The sequence below is a fragment of the Corvus kubaryi genome, unplaced genomic scaffold (assembly GCF_017639235.1).
Source record: "Corvus kubaryi isolate FWS band 111438036 unplaced genomic scaffold, C.kubaryi_AGA036_p1.0 37396, whole genome shotgun sequence".
Classification (NCBI taxonomy): domain Eukaryota; kingdom Metazoa; phylum Chordata; class Aves; order Passeriformes; family Corvidae; genus Corvus; species Corvus kubaryi.
In genome coordinates, this window is record NW_024581135.1 from 3,662,224 (window position 1) to 3,682,019 (window position 19,796).

General features: G+C 39.6%; 1 protein-coding gene across 2 annotated transcripts in view; it reads right to left on the reverse strand.

Annotated features, from left to right (window-relative positions):
* Positions 1-19,796, reverse strand: part of ARHGAP15 (Rho GTPase activating protein 15) — a 320,901-nt gene that overhangs the window by 47,773 nt on the left and 253,332 nt on the right. For both annotated transcript variants that reach the window (XM_042041109.1, XM_042041108.1), the window contains exon 13: positions 12,747-12,881. In XM_042041109.1, coding sequence (XP_041897043.1) covers positions 12,747-12,881 — 135 coding nt within the window. The remainder of the gene's footprint in view (positions 1-12,746; positions 12,882-19,796) is intronic.

The window sequence follows — 19,796 nt, forward strand, 5'->3', positions numbered from 1 at the left end:
CTTCCTTAAACTCTCTATTTTAACCATGCACAGTTTTTTAAAACTACTATCATGGAAGTTCAGCTCTGACACAGTGGAACAAATCCATCTGCAAAATCTCCTAAAGGCTGTTCATGCTTGTTCTGTTAAATAGTGCTCACTTTTGAGTCAAGAGGTTTCATTACTATATTTATGAACCTCTTGGCACCAGGAGTTGGGATTTCCCAGTGCTAAGCATTAATGCATTTTGCATCACTTTTTAGCACTGGGAACTTTGGATCACTGGTGCTGAGGGGTTAAAGTCAGCAAAAAAAGGTGCAGATCTTTATTTCCAGATAGAAATCTTTTATGCATGTGTGTGTGTGTGGTCTGAGCAAATTTCAGAGAGCATAGGTAGAAAGCAGGCTGCCACAGCCACCAGCTACCAGGACCTGCAGCTTTTAAGGGATCTCAACATTAATATGGCTATATTCTGCATCAGATATTTGTTATCCAAATTGATGGAAAGTATCCTATCTGAAAATAGGATTATTCTTCTTTAAATTTAAAGCCTGCTTTGTGCTTATGTGGCTTATATCACTTCATGACATGGTGTGTTATGTCAAACCTAAGATTATTTGTGGAGATTTCTGAGACAGAATCTACTTCATTTTGCCTGTCATCAGCCTAAAGAATGTGCCAAAAGACCCCTTTTTATTTTTTTGAGGCAGCAATTCACAAATACCATCTGAACTAAAGGACAACTACTGCTTCAAAGCAAAAACACAGATCCTGGATCAAATTCTAACATCTCCTAAAGTGGTTACTCTCATCACGGTTTATTATTTCTCTGTAGAGGATTTCTCTCTCCACAGTGGGGTAATTTTTTTTTTTTTTTTTTTTAATTATACACTTAAGCTTGCAAGCAGGAATGTGGCCTCATCAGGTGCCCTGATCTGTGGTATAAAGAAAACCAAGCAACGACCTCAGCTGCAGAGAGTGTAGGTTAGTTCTGGCTGCATGTGAACATCCAGATGCAAATCGAACACAAGCCAGGGAAAAGGCGGTTCTAGAAGTGCCACTTGATAGCCCAGAGCTGGAGCTGCAGAAGCGTGTATAAACCTGCCTGCCAGGCAAGCCTTCCTGCTTCTCCAGTTTCGTCTTGTTTGAAAAGGAAATTCAAAAGAGAAGATGAGGAAAAAAGAAAAGGAAAGGAAACTGAAAGGGAAACAGGAAGGGGAAAGGAAAGTGGAAGAAGGTGATGAAGAAAAAGGAAAAAAGAGAACAGAAAAGAAAAAGGAGAAGAAAGAGGAAAAGGAAAAGGAAAAAAGAGAGAAAAGGAGGAGGAAAAAAGGAAGAAAAGAAAAAAAAAAGAAAAGAAAAAAAGAGAAATAGAAGAAAAAGGGAAAGGGAGGAGAAGGAGAAAAAAAACAAAATGAAAAGAGAAAGGAGAACAAAGAGAGAAAGAAGAAAATGGAAACAAAGAAAAGAAAAGGAAGAGGAGAAAAAGAAAGAAGTCACAGGTTGTGCACTCACTTTATTTGCCCTCCTTGTGAGTAGGCACCCTGTGGATGTACCAGGCCAATTTCCTCCTTGTCCCTCTACTTTCAATGGCACCTGCAGGAGTTTTGGGAGAAGATGAACCATGTGAATCGTGTTGGGGTTTAGTCCTGGCTACCTCACTCTGTCTCTGTGTGTGTATGTCCTTTACAGGACATGGTAGCAGTGCCAGCTTGGAAAATATTCCCCTTGCTCCTGGGGCTGTCCTGATAACAAGCTACAGACACCAGGTGTTTTGCATGAACTCTCAGTCACATTTTGGTGTCCTAAAACCTTTGAGAGTCCTTTCTGGTTGCTCCAGTTCTTCTGCTTTGTACGAGTGAACAATGTGCAGTTTGGTTTTCTGACCACCTGAGTACATCTCAGTGAAGAGGTTTTGTGCCTGGATTGCAGGTTTTTTGTTGCCAGTGTTAACATTATCACTCCAAACAGTGACCGAGTCAGGCCATGAGCTGTTGGTGAGTGAGATGGTGCTCCTGGTCTCAGCGAGATTGTCTGTGTGATGTACCTTTGCAGGCAATTAAAGCCTTAGTGCTGGGGCCAAAATGTACCAGCAGTCACAAGGGTTAACAAGCTCGTGAATTTTACATAGAAGGGAGTCAAACGGAGCAGTTTGATTCTCCAGGAACCAAGACAAACTGCATTTTATTTTAAAATTGTGGGCAATTCAAATTCCGTACCTGTACTATCAGCAGAAGGCAGTGGATTGACCAAATGTTCCTGCATCCCAAGAAGCATCCTTAAAAGTCATGTCTGACAAGTTCCTGTGGCCTCAGTGCCACACACTCCCTGACACACGTTTAGGAGGATGTGCAGCACTACTCAGTGTTCCCATTCCCACACTATTTCTTACTTTTCTTGACTTCCCTCTTAGCTGTTGTCTGGTACAGCTGGTGGAGTACAGCTGCTGAGGATGCTTTTCTGCAGCCACATTACCCAGTTTTCCAGCACCACTTTTTCACAATTTGTGTCCCTCAAGAGACGTTATAAATCCTATTAACTCTGAACTCTGGCCCAGCCTTGGTAAGAACACCAGCCTACCCTCACATTGAGACATCAGTGCTTTCCCAAAGTATTTCAGTTTGCAATTGCATTTCCTCTGGCAGACACAGACCTGCTCAAAACAGGGAAATCATGCATCCAGGCCTGTGTCAAGCAATGCCCCACAGGGTGATGCTTCCAGGGAAGGGGAGCCTGGACTTCCACCCTGGCAAATTTGGGCCTGATTTGAAATTGTGTCTCAACTTTACTCTGACATTCTGTGAAATTCAGTGAGCATTCTGTAGACAGAGTTACTGTTATTATTCTCATTGCATTGATGTATTTTTTTATGCCCTTTAGTATATTTCTGCTATTGTGGTAAACTGTGAGGTCGCTTTTGTGACCATTCCTGACTTGATTGTGCACCTGCCTACTTCGTGGAATTTTTAGAACTTTTAATTGATCCTTTCTTTTTCTGTGCCAAACAATTTCTAGACCATTTCCAGAAAAAATGAGCGGCTGTAACTCCTTTCTGATTAATTACTGCTCAATGATAAAGGTACGAAAAAATATGGTTTATACGACTTAATTTTTCATCTACCAAATTGTGCCCAAAGGTTTTTCGTAGTCCTAAGTGTGAAGGCTAAGTTTATGCACTTTCCCCTAACTCAGTTGCTTGAAACATTTAGACTACATAGAAATACTCCATAAAGTTAGTACCTACTCTGAATAGCACAGCTGTAGCAGTCTAGGTCTTCAAATAGTGTACCAGGTTCTCAAATATCTACATGATGAGGACCAGAGAACAACTCAGTTGTTACCTTTTTTTCACCTAGGCATCAACATGCTAATCTTTGCTGCTTCAGATCACATCTGTCACCACACAGAGGTGTGGTGCTACTCTTATTTGAAAAGGTAGAAACTTCTGGATAGTAGAATGGAGTAGGGAGGGAGGAAGACAGCACAGCACTGTGGGTGATGGCTTTCAGCATCCCCTTCTCTTGTTCTTGGAGCTTCTCCTTCTCCCTCCCTTCTTGGTCTTCTCTTCCCACTTCCCCTTCCTCACTTCTTCCATTTTTTGCACCTCTGAAATTGTGTAACTGTGGCATTATAGGCTGCTTCTCCTCCTGTTACTACTTTCCCCAAGTGGAAGCTTCACTCACAAGCCTGATGAAATATTTTTCCCCTCGAACCCAGAGTGCCAATTCTCACTTTGTCAAGAGCTCCAGATAACCCTCAGGGGAAGTTCCTCTCCTCCTGCCTCCCCCAAACACTCCAGGTTACAGGGTCACTAAAGATCTCCTCCTCTCTCTTCTTCCCAACCCCTTCCTGCCCGGTGTTGTTGCTTGGATTTCTCAGTTTCTCTTTCACCACTCTCTCCTGCTTGATTTTCACCATGGGTTTCCCTTATGTTAACCCAGATACAGACTCTCAAATTGGCTTTATTCTTCCTCTGCCCTTTCTTTCATAGAATCACAGGATCGTTTAGGTTGGAAAAGACGTTTAAGATCATCAAGTCCAACCATTTCCCCAGCACTGCCAAGTCCAGCACTAATGCATGTCCCCAAGTGCCCCATCTGTACCACTTTTAAATCCCTCCAGGGATGGTGACTCCATCACCTCCCTGGGCAGCTGTGACAGTTCTTTACCCCTGAAAAAAGTGTCTCTTAACCACAGATGAAATTTAAATTACACAAATAGACTGCTTCCCATGCCCCAAAATTTAGTGGAAGAGGAACAAACTGAAACCTCAGTCTTTTTCCCTTTGTGTTTGATTCCATCCTCTGAGAACCAGCAATCGGTATAAAGCTAACAGAGTTTCTGGAGCCTCTGTGATTAATCTGGTCATTAGTCACAAATATAAACTACTGTTTTGCAAGTTGAAGTGAGGCAGATGACATTTCCACCGAGCATCTAGTGACTAGTCCACCTTCCCATAAACAATAATGCTCTGAACACCTGCATCCCATGGCAGGTAAGAACCCAGAAGAAGATCTTTTAGCCATGTTAGTGCTCATGCAATTCAGGACAAGTCACAGTTTAGACATAAAACTCTCTTGTAAGCGCTGCTTGCAAGCCCTGGCTTCAAAGCACGGTGTTGGACCTACCACGTACATCAAAGTTCTTGAAAAGGGTTCTCCCTGTGTAGATTACTGCAGATTTGTATCCAATAATTTATTGTGGGAGCATTAAACCATTCCTTTCACAAACACCTGTGCAAGCCAGTTGGCCTAGTCAATTCTTGTTTAACATTTAATTATGAATATAATTAGCATGAGTTAAGAGACAGGCCAGGCATCCGCAATAAAATTTCTGCTATGCTAAAAAAATTATAACTATAATAACAAATCTAAACTGGGGGAGAATATGTCCCTCCTATGCAAACTTTTGCATGATAGAAAAATCCAAGTACAGATTCTTTTAAAAATTTCTGATTTCCTTTGATGATAATTGGAAAGCATCCACCATATTTATAAGAGCAAATTAAACTGTGTTTCTATCCCTGTAATAGTAAGACAATTTTAATCACTGGTGTAGCCCTTTCAGTGAGGTTCTGCAGGGCTTCCTCTCTTCCTCAAAAGGTAAATTTTATTCATTAAATATAATTTAAATATTCTTTCATTTGATGGGATCACCAGAACACTGTGTTAGGTAAAGTTTACAAAGGGGAAAATCCTGTTAGCATGTTGTTTCAGTGTAGAATCAAGAGTTTTATGCCTTGTTCTTTTTTACCAGAATTGTGTACTATCCAAAGAAAAGGATTAGTAAATATCACAGCATATCTTGTTTTAAATCCAGAGGGTCTTGTTTAGAGAAATAAACCCCAAATCTGGAATCAGGCTGCCTATGGACAGGTGTTACCTGAGCATCCTTCACAGGGAAAAGCCCTGCAGAGGAGGTAAATTTTCCTGCATAGGTTTTATTTTCATTTCTCAGAGGAAAAGAAAAGAAGAAAAGTCTTTCTTATTAATTTCTTTCCTTTTTTTTTTTTTTAACGTTTCTTAATTTCTTAATTTGGACTACCTGACACCTCAAAAGTAAAAATCTATTCAAAGACATGACCTCCAGTTTTTAATTTTTTTTCCCCCTAAAACAGTTGCTTCCAGACCTGAAAAGATCTGTTTAAAAGTGCTGTTGAGCAGAAACAGTTTGCAACCGCGAAGAAAAGGTCACTGAGAAAGAACTGGGAGGTTACCAGGACACATTGTTCCTTGACACCTCCTGGGAACAAAAAGCCTGGAGTGAACCTTTGGTTACCAGTTTGCTGCTATTGCAAGTACAACAGCCTCCTTTTACCTCTTCAGTGGAGATATTCTTTATTATTGTCTTGAATTTAGGTGAAGACTGTGTTAGAATATGGAATCTATAATGTTGGGAATGTTACAGCTTAAATATATTCAAATATTTTGTACTTTTTTTTTACTTACTTGTCTGACTCAGGATGATCATGTACACTTCTAATCTGTATTTTGTTAACACCCATAGATTAGAAGCCTTCTCTTGTAGTGTCGCTGTCTCCTGTATCATCTAACATCTCTTCTAAAATGTGAGGGCTTTTTCCTTCGCTGTCAATATCAGTTAATCATTCTTGAATCAGATATTCACACAACTTTCCAGATAAGGCTTCAAGAATATTTCAAAAATGGATTTAACACTATTCAAATCCCACTGAAAATGCCCAGTACCCCATTCTGAATTAGCGCTATTATTTTTAGTGTTACTGTGTTTTGGAGAATGTATATACCACAGGCGTATTCCTACATTTGCATGGTTGGCAATCCCTGAGATTATGCTACTCGTAAAATCATTCCTGTTTTTTTAAGAAATTTTTTAAAAACTTGCACCTTAACTTTTGATTACTTCTTGTTTCTACACAGTTGTTGTTTTCTGTTCACATTAGTTTATGGATCTCTACTGTCTTCTCGTATTTAAATTTGGCCAAAAAAGTGTATTAGTTATGATGTATCATGTGAAATATATTGTGGTGACCTTGGATTTGTTTATAAATCACCATGTTCACATGAAATTGAGGCTTTCTGATGCCATGCCAAGCCCCAAAACTTCCTTGGACAAGTAAATGGAGGATAGAGAAACGATTTCAATAGGAGGCTCGCCAACTGTGAATCTGAAGGCAGTTTGATTAGGACTCGAAGCCCACAGATTGAGATTATGACAGAAATTTGCATAATGCCAGAGACTGATAAGATTTGGTTTCTCAGGAACCTATTACGTGATGATGTTAAGAGACTGTCATGGATTTCTTACAGTGCAATATGCTGACTTGTCTTTCCAAGACGAGTTGGCCTTGAGCCTTGTTCTTTGTAAGCCTCGAGTGAGGTTTCTTTAGATGTCTTTTGAAAATCTCTTTAGACATCTTTTGTAACTTTCCACCAAGATGATACAAGGATGTTATGACTGTCAGAATAAATGAATGTATTTACTTCCTTTCTGTTTCCCAGCTACTATTTTCATAACACTGCATAGTAGTTCAGAGCAGGTCCTTCCGACATTATATTTTCAACCGATGCAGCTCAGTTCTTTGGTCATGATTATGTATTGATGACTTGATTTGTTTATTGTCTCCTGACACCGTTTTTTTTTTTTTTTTTTTTTTAATTTTTGCCTGATTTTGGTGCAGACAGCTTCTGTGCAAACTCCTCAAAAGTTACATTATTCAGTGCAAAATTTGCTCTGGTCTGCTGAAGACCGAAGCGTGATCATTGCCCAGATAGATGTGAGTTTCTGCAACATGTTGTTTCAAGCCACACAGGCAGAGGCTTCTTGGGGGCCCTTTGTGAAGCAGAACAAGAGCCAAAGCTCAGATAAAAGCTTTTTACTAATGCCAGCAATGCTGGAGATGAAGACAACTGACCAGCATGGAGAGGACTGACAACTACTGATAGCACAGGACTGACAACTACTGGTAGCTTTTGAGGGTTAAAATAAAACAAGTCCGTTCTTCCCATGGAAGGAGAATTTATTGCTTTGCTATGTTACTATCATAAATTTTGTCAGGCCAGACCAGTAAAGACCAGTGTCACAGACGAGCAAAACTGTAAAAAAAATTTTTATCTAATAACTTTTGCTAACCAAAAATGTTACAAAACTCTATCGTGTGTAAATGCTAAATAACCATCTTCAGTTTCTGTATAGTAGGGTAACACATAACATTGTAGGATTGATAGGAATGACATTGAGAATTCTGCTTAGCATGCACCAGGAGACCTTAATTGATATATCGAAAGGATATGTGTGAAATCATTTGAAAAAAGTGTTAATGGTCTATCAGAGCAATCAAAGAAAAAAAAATCCAGATCTTGAAAAAACAAAAATTAAATGAGTATCTAATGTGGACCTTAGGTGGTGTCTAGGCACTTAAATTCTGAAAAACTTTATTCAGCTGCCATCTATCCCTTCAGGTGCACAGACTAATTAGGTACTACAATTGTGACCTTTGAGGATCTTTGGGTGCCTATGGCTCTGCTTCTCCCCTTGCGGAGAAATGCTTCCTTTCCTGTCAGGGCTGAAAATCCTGAGCTCCAGAGATGGGGAATTGCTTTGTCTTCTAAGTGGCTGGGGGGCTTGATCTGTGGGGGAATTACCAGGACTGAAGCCACATATGCTGACTGGATCTAGTGCCCTAGAAATCATAGAATCAAGTGATTTGGGTTGGAAGGGACCTTAAAGATCATTTTGTTCCAACTCCCTGCCGTGAGTAGGGACACCTTCCACTAGACCTGGTTGCTCCAAGCCCTGTCCAGCCTGACCTTGAACACTTCCAGGGATGGGACATCCAGAGCTTTTCTGGCACCCTCACAGGGAAGAATTTCTCCCTAATATCTAAGCTAAACCTACTCCCAGTTTGGATCCATTCCCCATTGTCCTGTGACTATAGGCTCTTGTAAAAAGTCTCGGTCTCCATCTTTTTGTAATCTCCCTTCAGGAATGTGTCCCTTCACTGGAGACCTGGTGGCAGATGTGAACCCCTTGTTTTCTGTTCCCCACACTGAGACCTGAGACATATCAGACTGTGGATTCCACTTGAAAACCTGCAAATCAGATTTTAAACACTACGTTTTTTTTATTAATCTCATTCCGCTGCTCATCTGCCTCAAGTGGGAAACCCACAGCAGTAAGCGATACATTCATTCAGAAAACTGTCTGCAGGAGAATCGTAATTCTGGCAGAAGGATTTCTATTTAGAGTACATATATATATAAATACACATCTGCCTCTGTGTGTGCATTTTAAACAATAAATCTCCTATTTATCTGCAGAGCTTATGTGGCACCTATTAAATTCATATTAGAGATAAGGAACTGAAATGAAGGCATAATCACTAGAACTCATTGAAAAAAATCTTTCCAACGTAGTAATCTTTCCAACCTGTTGCAGAGAAAATCAAAGACCTGAACTCAAGCCTCCCAAACCAGAGACAGATGTTGCAGCTTTGGGAACTGGGTGGAATTTTCCTTTGTGAAATATCAGTGAGGTTTTTTCTTAACTGCAGTTGGACAGATGCACTGTCTATACAGATGCAGAGTCTATACAGCTTGCTCCAGCTGAAAAGATCTGGAAGGACTAGTGGATATTTAAATATTTCCTGTGCTGTGGATATCAGCCATCAGTGTGCAGAGACTGTAGTAGACAAATTTCTTTTTCTCAATGCCTTTGCCTGAGACATTTCAAGGAAACTAGTTCAATCAAAATAAAGATTTAGAATCAGCTAGCACATTTACCTGTTAACATTTCTAACAGATTTTAGGGGTAGGTTTTAGGGGCTGAAGTCCTGCTAAAAGTTTGTATGGCCATGAGGGTTGAATTCTGTAAATAAGGTGATTGTTTCAGTTATTGGCACTTCTACCACCTTACTCACATGAAGCACAATTTTACTTGCGACAATCTGTTGAACTATGTCTGTTGATCTTCCAGAAAATCAATAGAACTATTTGTGGTACTGAGTAATCTAAGTGTGGCTGAACCTGACTTCATAGCAGCATTTGGGCACACTTTAGAAGTGCATATTTCATCCAAAATAACACAAAATGACTTGCCCGTAATACCAGAAAAAGTCGTTAGGAAAACAAACCAAAACCACCCTACTTTCCAAATCTTAAGGAACAAAATTAGTATTGGGCCAGAGGTTTTGTGGCCTTCCATTTATCATTTGTAAGTTCTCTGATATAAGCTGTATGGACAGTTATTATCCAGCTTCAGCTTGGCAAGCAGAATTCCGAGATTCTGTACTATACTGAATTATCTTCTAATATTCTGGTCATATCTAAATTGTTCTAACAGTATGGCCGTATCTAAAGTTATTTGCAGGGGAAATTGAAGGTGGAGAGCAAGTGCTTTGCCTAATACACAGTACTGTAAAGTTTTGTTCCCGTGCACGTAATTAAAATGGCAGTAGCATCCAGGAAAATTGATACTAAGCTTGCTATGGATTTTTTCCCACATAGTCTTTACAATAGTATCAGCATAAGGAGTCCATTGCACCTCTTGGGTTCTAATTCCTCCTGAAAACTCCTGCTAAATGTCTACGTCCCCATAAATGTTATTGGGAACTTGTTACTGCCTACTACAGGTAGGTTTTTAGACCCTTTCATCTTACTTAACCCATGCAAGGCTCTGACTAAGGGGGTCTTGAGTTGCGGAGCAGGGATCACCATGGCAATCCGGGAATCAAGTTGCTTTCTTTCTGGCATTATTCTAACTGCAATGTGCACCCATCCCTGCATGCTAATAATTCTAATTTTTGAGGAACAGATACTACAGTCTCTTCTTTACAATGAACTGGAGAAGAGAGGAAATTTTCTAGCGGCTCAGTACTGACCAGGCAAATTAATTAGCACAAGTAGCCAAAGAATCATCTGCAATGGAAATGATACTGGAGAAAAGAGATTTTTTTACTTTGCTTCAGGACTATTAACATACAGAAGAGCTCCAAAACCACTGAAAACACCTAATTGTTGTTTATAGACGTTTTTTAAGTAGAGTTGGTAAGAATACGGATTTGTAGATCCTATGGCAGTAAAGGCCAAATAAAGAGAAGATTGATTGGAAATCGTAGCTTACTTTAGACAGTTGCATTAAGTAGAAATCACCCTGATGTGCAGTAAAGCAAGCAACAAGAATTAGGGGTTTGAAATAGTGCAAGGCACATCTTAGAGTGCTAGCATTTCCTTCCTAGGAATAAACTGTCTTAAAATCTCTTTATAAATGACTGTTCATTAGCCTATCAATGTGTATAATGGCTCTCAAAATCATAATAATAAGAATTAATAATAGTTCAAATAGCAGAAAGGGACATTAATTTCTCACTCATGAATATTAATGCTTTAGTAGACAGTCTCTTCCTGATGTGCTTTCAAACATAATTCTCAAGTCTGCAGCCGGTTACCTGGTACTTCCACTATCCAAAACATCCCCACTGGGCCGCCAGAAGACATCACATCACCCTGACTTGGACACTAGCAGAGAGGATGAGGGCAGAAGACAACAGAAGTGAGATCATGGTGTCCTGATAACTTTCTTCAGAATACAGTAGTGTTTGCACAGCCAAAACATGCCCCAACGCGCAATAAAAGTAGGGATAAGGGGGAGGATAAATATGGAAGACCAGTGTGATGGTGGACTATGATGGCAGAGGATGGATCACAGAATCACAGGATAGTTGGGGTTGGAAGGGACTACTGGAGATCCTCCAGTCCATCCCCACTGCCAAAGCAGGGTCACCTGGAGCAGGTGACAGAGGAGTGTCCAGGCAGGGAAACTCCATGAACTCCCTGAGCAGCTGTTCCAGTGCTCTGCCACCCTTGACGTAAAGAAATTCTTCTTCAATATTAAATATTGGACTGCAGAATTAGCTTCATAGGAGGTGTGGATGACCTGCCAGGCTACGCCCCATGAGCTGGCTGAGAATCCTTTCCAAGAGGGCAGAGCAGATGGATGGAAAACCACCTGAAGGGCATGTTCAGGTGCTGGTGCTTCAATGAGCATCTTATCTTGAGGCATACCAGAAGCTGAATAATAAGAAATTCTTTATTGTTTCTCCCTCTTAGCACTGCATACGCTGTGCAACAGGAACTTAAATTGAGAGATGATGTTCCCCACGTGATTTCCTTTGGAAGGAGAAGAAAGTGAGCTGCCAGGAGTAAATTTCAGGTAATGCATTTCTTTACGTCGTGCGTTTAACAGCACTGCACTTCCAAATAACTGAGCAGGGAAGGATCTTGTGAGATGTATTTAACCTCATTATATCTGATGCTGGGTCTTGAAAAGCTTTAGTTGAACTAAAGACTCTTATGAATATAAAATCAAAGTGAGCTGTACATTAAGGGTTTCGTATTCCCTGGCAGCTGCGCATGTGCACACCCAGCTCTCATTAACAGCAATGGCAAATATGTGTGCCCATCACTCAGAAATCAGACCTCTGAGTACTTTGTTGGGTTTGTTTTTTTCCTAGAGATTTTCTCTATTGGATCTTTAATTAATCTCCTACTCGGCTTTTTCCCTTTAAGCTATCCCTCTCCCTCCCCTCCCTTTCCAATGGGAGCAAACCCCCAAATCACTGGGTTTTTTTGTCAAGTTTTTCCAAGCCGATACAGTTTTACAAAATGCACCTGCATATATTAACTACAATGGAGGGTTTGCAGCACATAAACCACAGAGACGTGGAACGGAATAAATGCCTGGGACTTTGAAAATACTTTTGCTGCCTGCCAACTTTAAACAAAAAAATAATAATCAAGCAAAGGTAGATATGAAAATGAGAACATGAATGTTTTTGCATTCTTTTTGTGATCACTGTAAGGCAAGAGTCTGCAACCTTGTGGAACAAAACACACGCATTTCATTCTGATTAACATAAAGACAGCCCCTTCTAACGTGATTCACAATTATTAGCCTCTCTTGTGTTTGGGGATACATGGATTATCAGCCTAGCATATTTTGAACACATACACATTTTAATTCCTTTCCTAAACCATTTTAGGCACTGCAGTCAAATTGCAGAGACAAAATTTATAGATCAATAATTTGATATTTTTTTCTTTCCTTCTCTCCAGTTAAATTCCTAAATGCTGTGGGAGATAAAAGGCAGTCAAAAACAATAAAAAGACAGGATCATGGATAATGGAAGGTAAGTCAGATTTGAGATGCCCCTGCTCTTCTATTTTTAAGTTTATTATTATTTTTATATAACAGGCTATTTCACTAGCTGCTACTGTATGTGATGTACTTACTTATCGCCTCCACAAACTGTTCAAAGAAGCAGTATGGGAACAGCGGCTCAGGCAGCTCTCTGAAAAACATCTTGAGTGCTCCGGTGACAACGTGGATGTCCTCCCACTGGCTGTCGTCCAAATTCAGCTTCTCTTCTGGGAAAACACGAGGAGAAATGGAACAACTGGTTTTAATGAAACAATTACAAGACACTAATTATTATGTTAATGTTTGCCTACTATCATCAGCAACCGTTAACAGCCTTCTGCACCTAGAGGTTTGGTGCTGTGCATGTTTTTTTTTTTTTTTTCCTTTTTTTTTTTTTTTTTTTGTAGGAAGAGAACATTTTCAATGGAATACCATCTGTAGGAATGCAGCTAACAAAAAAACAAGAGACACAAAGAGACAGTACCATTGACACAGTATGTCAGATACATTTATTCCCATAATGCATCAGTATGAAAATTAGCATCACAGCTCAACATGATTCAAAGCTATTTGGTTTTGAGGCCGAGGGGCTAAGAGTTGCCAGCGATGGACGGCTCAAGGGACCGGCCTAAAGGCCTTGCAGAGCCAACAGGAGACATATGCTAAACATGGCAATAGAAAATGAGTTATTGCTTTACATGTGTTAGCCTTGCTATGTACAAGGGAATAATGGGGGAATGCTTTTCTGCTTTTTTTTGCCTGAATGTAATGTCAGCAAGGAATAGAGGACTGTGAGAGAAAGGATATTAATTCCTTCTTACTGCTTCAAAAATATTTTGTTTGGTTTTCATCTCTGGGAGGAAGATTTGCCCAGCAACAATATTAGACAGACCCCTGTTGGCCTACCTAGGCTATGCAAAGCTGTCAAAAATGATAACACACTAAAGACAAACCACAAGTGCCTCCAAAACTGTTTTGCAAACAAAAAAAAAATGTTTTCTTTTGAAGCTTGACTGAGCTAAGGAATTTAAATATAAAAGAAACTAAATGCAAAAATAGAGTTTCTAATAAAAATAAAACAAGATTGGATGATTATTCTATTTTTCTTTGAGGGTTTTTTTTGTGGTTTTTTTTTTCTTTTTAATTCTAGGAGAGTGATACTGTTAGAACATAATAAACAGTGAGATCATAATCCATATAAAACTCGAGGAAAGAGCAAATCCTTATTAGTCCAAATTAAAATGATACAAAATGACACACACTTTCTCCAAGTTCTATTACTCCAAAAATGGAGTTTGCTTTTTTTCCCCCCTATGTGCTATGATTTTCTCTTTTAGAAAATTTCAGTCTGAATGTAAATCGGGGGCCAACCATGAAAACTGCTGAACAAATTTAATTTGAAGCAACATAGTCCTGAAATGTTTTACTAAATGTCACTGAAATTTCATGTGTAGCAATTCAGCTGGCTTCAAGAGCAGCCTCTTTACTGAACTGTTGCTAAACAAAATGGTAAAATCATTGAAGACACATGGACACCCACAACTCTGGATCCTGGTGCTGTAATGGTTTTCTCTACTTAAAAGGCAGAAAATCTTATTCAAAATGGAGTTGTCTTTCAATTTTTATTTAATAAATGTTATTAAATGCTTTCAAAATTTCTGGATTTGGGAGATGTATACAAATGAAGAACGGACCCAGTTCCTTAACTTGGAGTAACGTGAGACAAAGCTGGAACAAAGACAGACTTGTGCATTTCATTTAGATGTCTTGCTTGCTTCTTTGGTTTCAAGCCTGTTTTTTTTTTCCCCCTTTCTTTCTTTTTTTCCCATTCAATTACCTCAATCATAAAAGTAATGATTTGATCTCAAATGAGTTACCAGAGGGGATCTTCTTTAGACTCTGAGATCATATTTGATTGATCGTATTTCAACAATTAGCCTTTTATTTTGCCACACACTATTGAACTAGATCGACAGCATCTTAGCAGGCCAGCTTTAAACAGTCAACTGTTAACAATAGCATCAAAAAGAGGGACCTGATGGGGTTTACTGTCACTTTAAAGAACAGGGTGGGTTTTCACATTGTTGAAATCTGTCAGATATTTTGAAATGTCCCTCTCACTATGGTGCCACACCCCCTGCGTGCCCTTATAATAAAATTGGTTTTACTCCTGATTAAATCATTTTCTCCCTACCCACTACCATACTTCTCATAATGGACCTGTGTGCTCTACAGCTGGTGTTCTTCCCATGGTACCAATTCTTACTTTATCTTTTAAGCACTTTGCTGCTAAGATCTCATGCAGAGTGCTTATGTTTTGTTAAGAGCTTCATTCTTAGAGAAATAGCTTAACACATGTTCTAAAAATGTTGTACAACTTATTGCTTAAAACACATTTAGAAAATGTATAAGTACTGTAGCTTTGGCACAGAACTTTAAGTAGAAACCTTAAAAAAAAAAAAAAAAGAAACACAACTTGTTTTTGCCATGCATTTGTCTTAAATGTCTAAAGTGGAATGCTTGACTTCTAAGGCTTTGTAGAGACTTATCTTACCAGATTTTTGCACCATTTCCAGCTCTTCAAGGAAACGTGTTAGGAATGTATCATCGTGAAAGCAAAGGGTGTCAATTTTCCCTCTAGCAATAAGAGAGTTTTTAAAAATGTTTGCTAGAAGGAACAAATGCCAAGTCAAAAAAAAAAAAAAAAAAAGGCAAAAAAAAAAAGGAAAAGCAAATAGAAGTCCATTGAGTGTAAGACTCTCATTTGGTTCCCACTGGTTGGAATCTCTCACATGCCATGGTGATAGGGCCATAAAGAAACACACACACACATTTCAGGCTGGGTTTAAGGTGAGGACCTGGCTTTTTGGCTTTACTCAGACTATTTCTTATTGGGGTGTTTTGCTTACATAAAGATTAGTCCCTAATCTGGTATTTAAACTTGACAGTCAAGGACTGCTTTCAGTCAGGAGATACTGTATCTGGGAAGATGCTCAAAATCTCACAGTCCTAAAAATTTGCTTTAACTTGTCAGTAGTATTTGATTAGTTCAACCATCACTGCCAGTTGATATCATATATCTTAGATACAGACACAAATATGCCCAGAAAATCCCATAAAATTTATGCTAATACTCAGGCTGAAAATATAAAGACCACATTAAGGGAAAAAAAAGAGTGTGGGCACTTGTCAAGGTTATTAGTTTAAAAAAAATCGATATGTAATACATTTGTGAAGGGAACGTGTGTTTTGCTGTGTTATTATCTAGCCTTTTCAACAATTCACATTTTTAATGGCACTTGTAATGTCTGCAGTAGAACCAAACAGGAGTTCAGCATTGGTTTAAGGGTGCCATTCTGAGGTTCAAAAAGGAAGAAGGTAATCTATGGAAAGATCAGCTAAAGACAGGAAAAAAAAAAAAAAAAAAAGAAAAAAAAAATCAACGAAAGCTGTAGAGAGAGCTGAGTTTTGAAAGAAAATGGATGTGGTTCCTCTAACCACATGCCCTGCCTGGTATGTAGACTAATCTCTAGGAGCAAAATGCAGTCATTTGAGAGTCCTGCTCCTTCACTTGTCTTTTCAGATAGTTCATAGGTTGTATTCTCCCAGCTCTAAGCTGTCTCTCGCCCATGCTGCCATCACATGCCAGAGCACCACCTTCAGAAGTCCTGCCCCACTTGGAGCATTCCGCATTCTTGCAGCTCATGGATGACCCCAAATCACTTGGGAAGCAAGTCCTGCAAACCCAGCTGGCAACGCCTGGTCTGCTGTGGAGGTTGTGCCCTCAGAAAACTTTCTAAAGCCTTTGGTGAGACAGGCTCTTTTTGGGTCTCATACTGTGATCCGTTTGCTGGCATTGCTGCCTTTTCCATCATTTCCCTGCTGGGGACTGCACACAGCAGCACTGGGATGAAAATTTGGCATTCAGGTATGTCAACCTCCAGCTCCAGTGTGGGAAACCTCAGAGCACTGGAGTTTTTACCCCAGTGTATGCTGAGGGAGATCTCCCCTGGAGAAAGTCCTCTGTGGCACTGCTAGCTAATCCTTACAGTCGCCCTCACAACAAAATCATTGCAGAAGAGCTGGGTGCGCACAAAGCATTTCCAATTGGCTTAAACCCTGGGAAATTTTTGCACTCACTCATCCCAATAGGCATTTTACTACGGAGAGATCCCAAACAAAGTCCTGTGGTTGAAAGAGGAAAAGAAAATTCCTCATGCAAACACTAGGAAAAGACCAACTGACCAATGTCATTATGCTTTTTTCTCCAACTTGAAGAACCTTTGTATGAAATTTGAAGACACCTCTTTTTCCTTTCTTTTTAATAGTTATATTCATCAAAAATATTTTTCTGATCATTCATACTCTTCAACTGGAAAAAAAACGGAAAGAGCAGACTCAAGCAGAAGATCTCCGCTTGCACCAGCACAGTTCTTCATGACAAAATCCCTTTGTGAGGGCTGTTCTCATGACTGACAGCACAGATATCAAATTGTACACTGAGAGGTGTGTGTGTGTTCCATTGTTGTACCTGCATTTTACAAGCCAGAGCTTCTCTGATCACCAGTGCAGAGACACAGTGGTATTGTTTGGGCAAACAGCTTCTTTCAAAAACTCAATTTAGAGCAGCAATCGAGCATAGAGATGTCCAGAGACATGACAGCAATGGGATGCTGTGAGGTGGTGAAGGTTCTTTCTCAGTCTGTGACAAGGAGTTCAATCCCTTGGTGATACAGCACATGATGCTGAGCTTCCTCTGCTGAGGTAAATCCTGTCCTGGCATTGCATTGTTCACATACACCCTCCAAAGTGCGTAAACCCCCTGGAACTTCTATGAAATAGCACAACAAAGGCCTCAACTATTGTGAAACAATAATTTCCTCATTCAGGTGGAGTTTTTTGAGTTCTTCCTCTCTCCCTTGCTAGGTTTGGGAGCTCCATTGACCTGCCTGAACTCAATGCATGGTTCCTCCAAGAAACCTCCAAGAGTGTTTAAACAAATCAAGGAAAATGTCAGCTAAGCAAATCATTACATTTTGTCTGCAATGGATTTCTAAACAGCCTCGTCTGAATCCATCCAATGCTAGCACTGATGACTTATCAAGGATATAGTCAGCAAAAGAAAGCTTGTGTGCTTTTCTCCTCCTCTGCTGGAGGAACCTGGCATGCCCTTTTAACAGAAAATTTAAGCTGTGATGTTACAGTGCCTGAACATGTGTTTATTATTGGAGTGCCCATTTCCATGAAGTCCAAGCACAAATTACTGAGCCACTTAAGCTAAAATGCAGAACATCTCTGTGTGCACCCAGAACGCTGCTTATTCTGGTCCCCCGGAATGACAGTTCTCTGACCTGGGGGCACACTAACTTAAACCCCAGCCTGTGCCAGAAAAAGAAAAGATTTCTGTACTTGGGCACACTGGGTCACATTCATCCTCATATAATTCCACAAAGTCCAAAGAGTAAGAGAGGGATGAACTATCTCATTGTTTCTGTGAAAAAGATCTAGCACAGCTGAGGAGTTCAGGGGTGGTACATCACGAAGGCATGCAGAGGAGTTCAAAGGTTTGGAAAAGTGGTCAGCCAGTGACACCACAGCCCTGGGGAAATTTCTATGCTATCAGTTGCTGTTTGGAACTGAAAGTATAAAAATGTGCAGTGGTACTAAAAGGACAATACTTTTGGCAGCCAGAAACAGGTATCATCACCAAGGTACTCATACATTATTCACTGCCAATACCTGTTACAGGCTTCAATGACAGATATTAGTTTTGACTTGGCATATTCTATCATCGTGATCTGAAGCAATAATTACTGTGATGGGATTATAATTACAAGTACTTTTAAAATTCATTAAATTTAGCTGAATCAAGTATTCCGTATGGGAAACGGAATGATTTTAAAGAGAGAATATTTTCCCTCAAAATGCAGCTGAAAGCTCCCTAAGAATAAATAGACCACTTGTTTACAGATCAACATACTTCTGCCAGACTCTCTCAGAGGTGACTTGTAAACAAAGAGTAGGAGCAGGCAGACACAGCCCGAGCATAGAGACCTGCAGGGCCTGATCACTCTTTCTTTTGGGGCCAGAGAAATAGTCAGGTACCACCAAGGGTTTAAAAAAAGGGACAAGGAAAGAGCACAGAGGAATTCCCACCCAGCTCTTACTGTCCCACAGAGCACAGGGCTGCCCGAACACCAGGAGGGGGCTTGGCAAACTTTCTGCAACTCACAGAAATCAAATGTCTGTGCTGAGGGGAAATTACATTTGTCTTACAGTGCTAAGATTCTGCCCTCTATGTAATTCTCTCTACTTACTTTTTGCACAGTAACTTCAGCTTCTTCCTCATAGTTAAAGCACAATTTATTTTCTTCTTTCTGTTTATTCTTCCGTCTTTATTTTGAACTGGGCTAATGACCACAGAACAAAAATACCAAATGCTTGCCTAGATCAGTAACTTATTCTTCAGGATACATTTTGCTGTTCAAAGGGAAAAGTCCATTCTGAATTCTGCTTTTGACTTGATTGATCTTCTTCTTTGTTGTGTGTTGTGTATACATACATTAATCAAGGTAAATATCTGCCTTCCAACTTCAAATCTGTTATTAACATTTTTTTATTGTGTAATTGCTGTCCAGTAAGCTTCTCTGCAATCTAATTTTAGAGGTTTTATCTTTTTTTCCTTCCCCATTTACAGTCAGATCTTTTATCAGAATTATGTGTATCAGTGTCCGCAAATCTACATTTTAAATAAATTGAAGGCTCTCAAGATCTAATACAGAGAGGAATTGGACAATGACTCTCTGTCCCATTTTCATACTTCAAAAATATGTTCATATTCATATCTTTTTAATTGTGCTACTAACTCAGAGTGCTTTAGGATTCTGTCATATAGCTGTTCTGTTCTTCCCCTTCTTGCTGTTTCTAACGCTGCTTCTATTTCCATTCTTGTCAAAAGCCTTTTCATAGTCCAAAAATCTGTACACAATGTTTTGTAATATTTGGCAGACTTATCTGAAACCTAATTCACTGCCTTCTTGTGATTCATGGGTCATAAATTATTTCATATGTAATGTACCCCAAAGGGTAAAAAATTCTTTGTATTAAATTTCAACCAGATACTTTAAGGGAGGAAAAAAAAA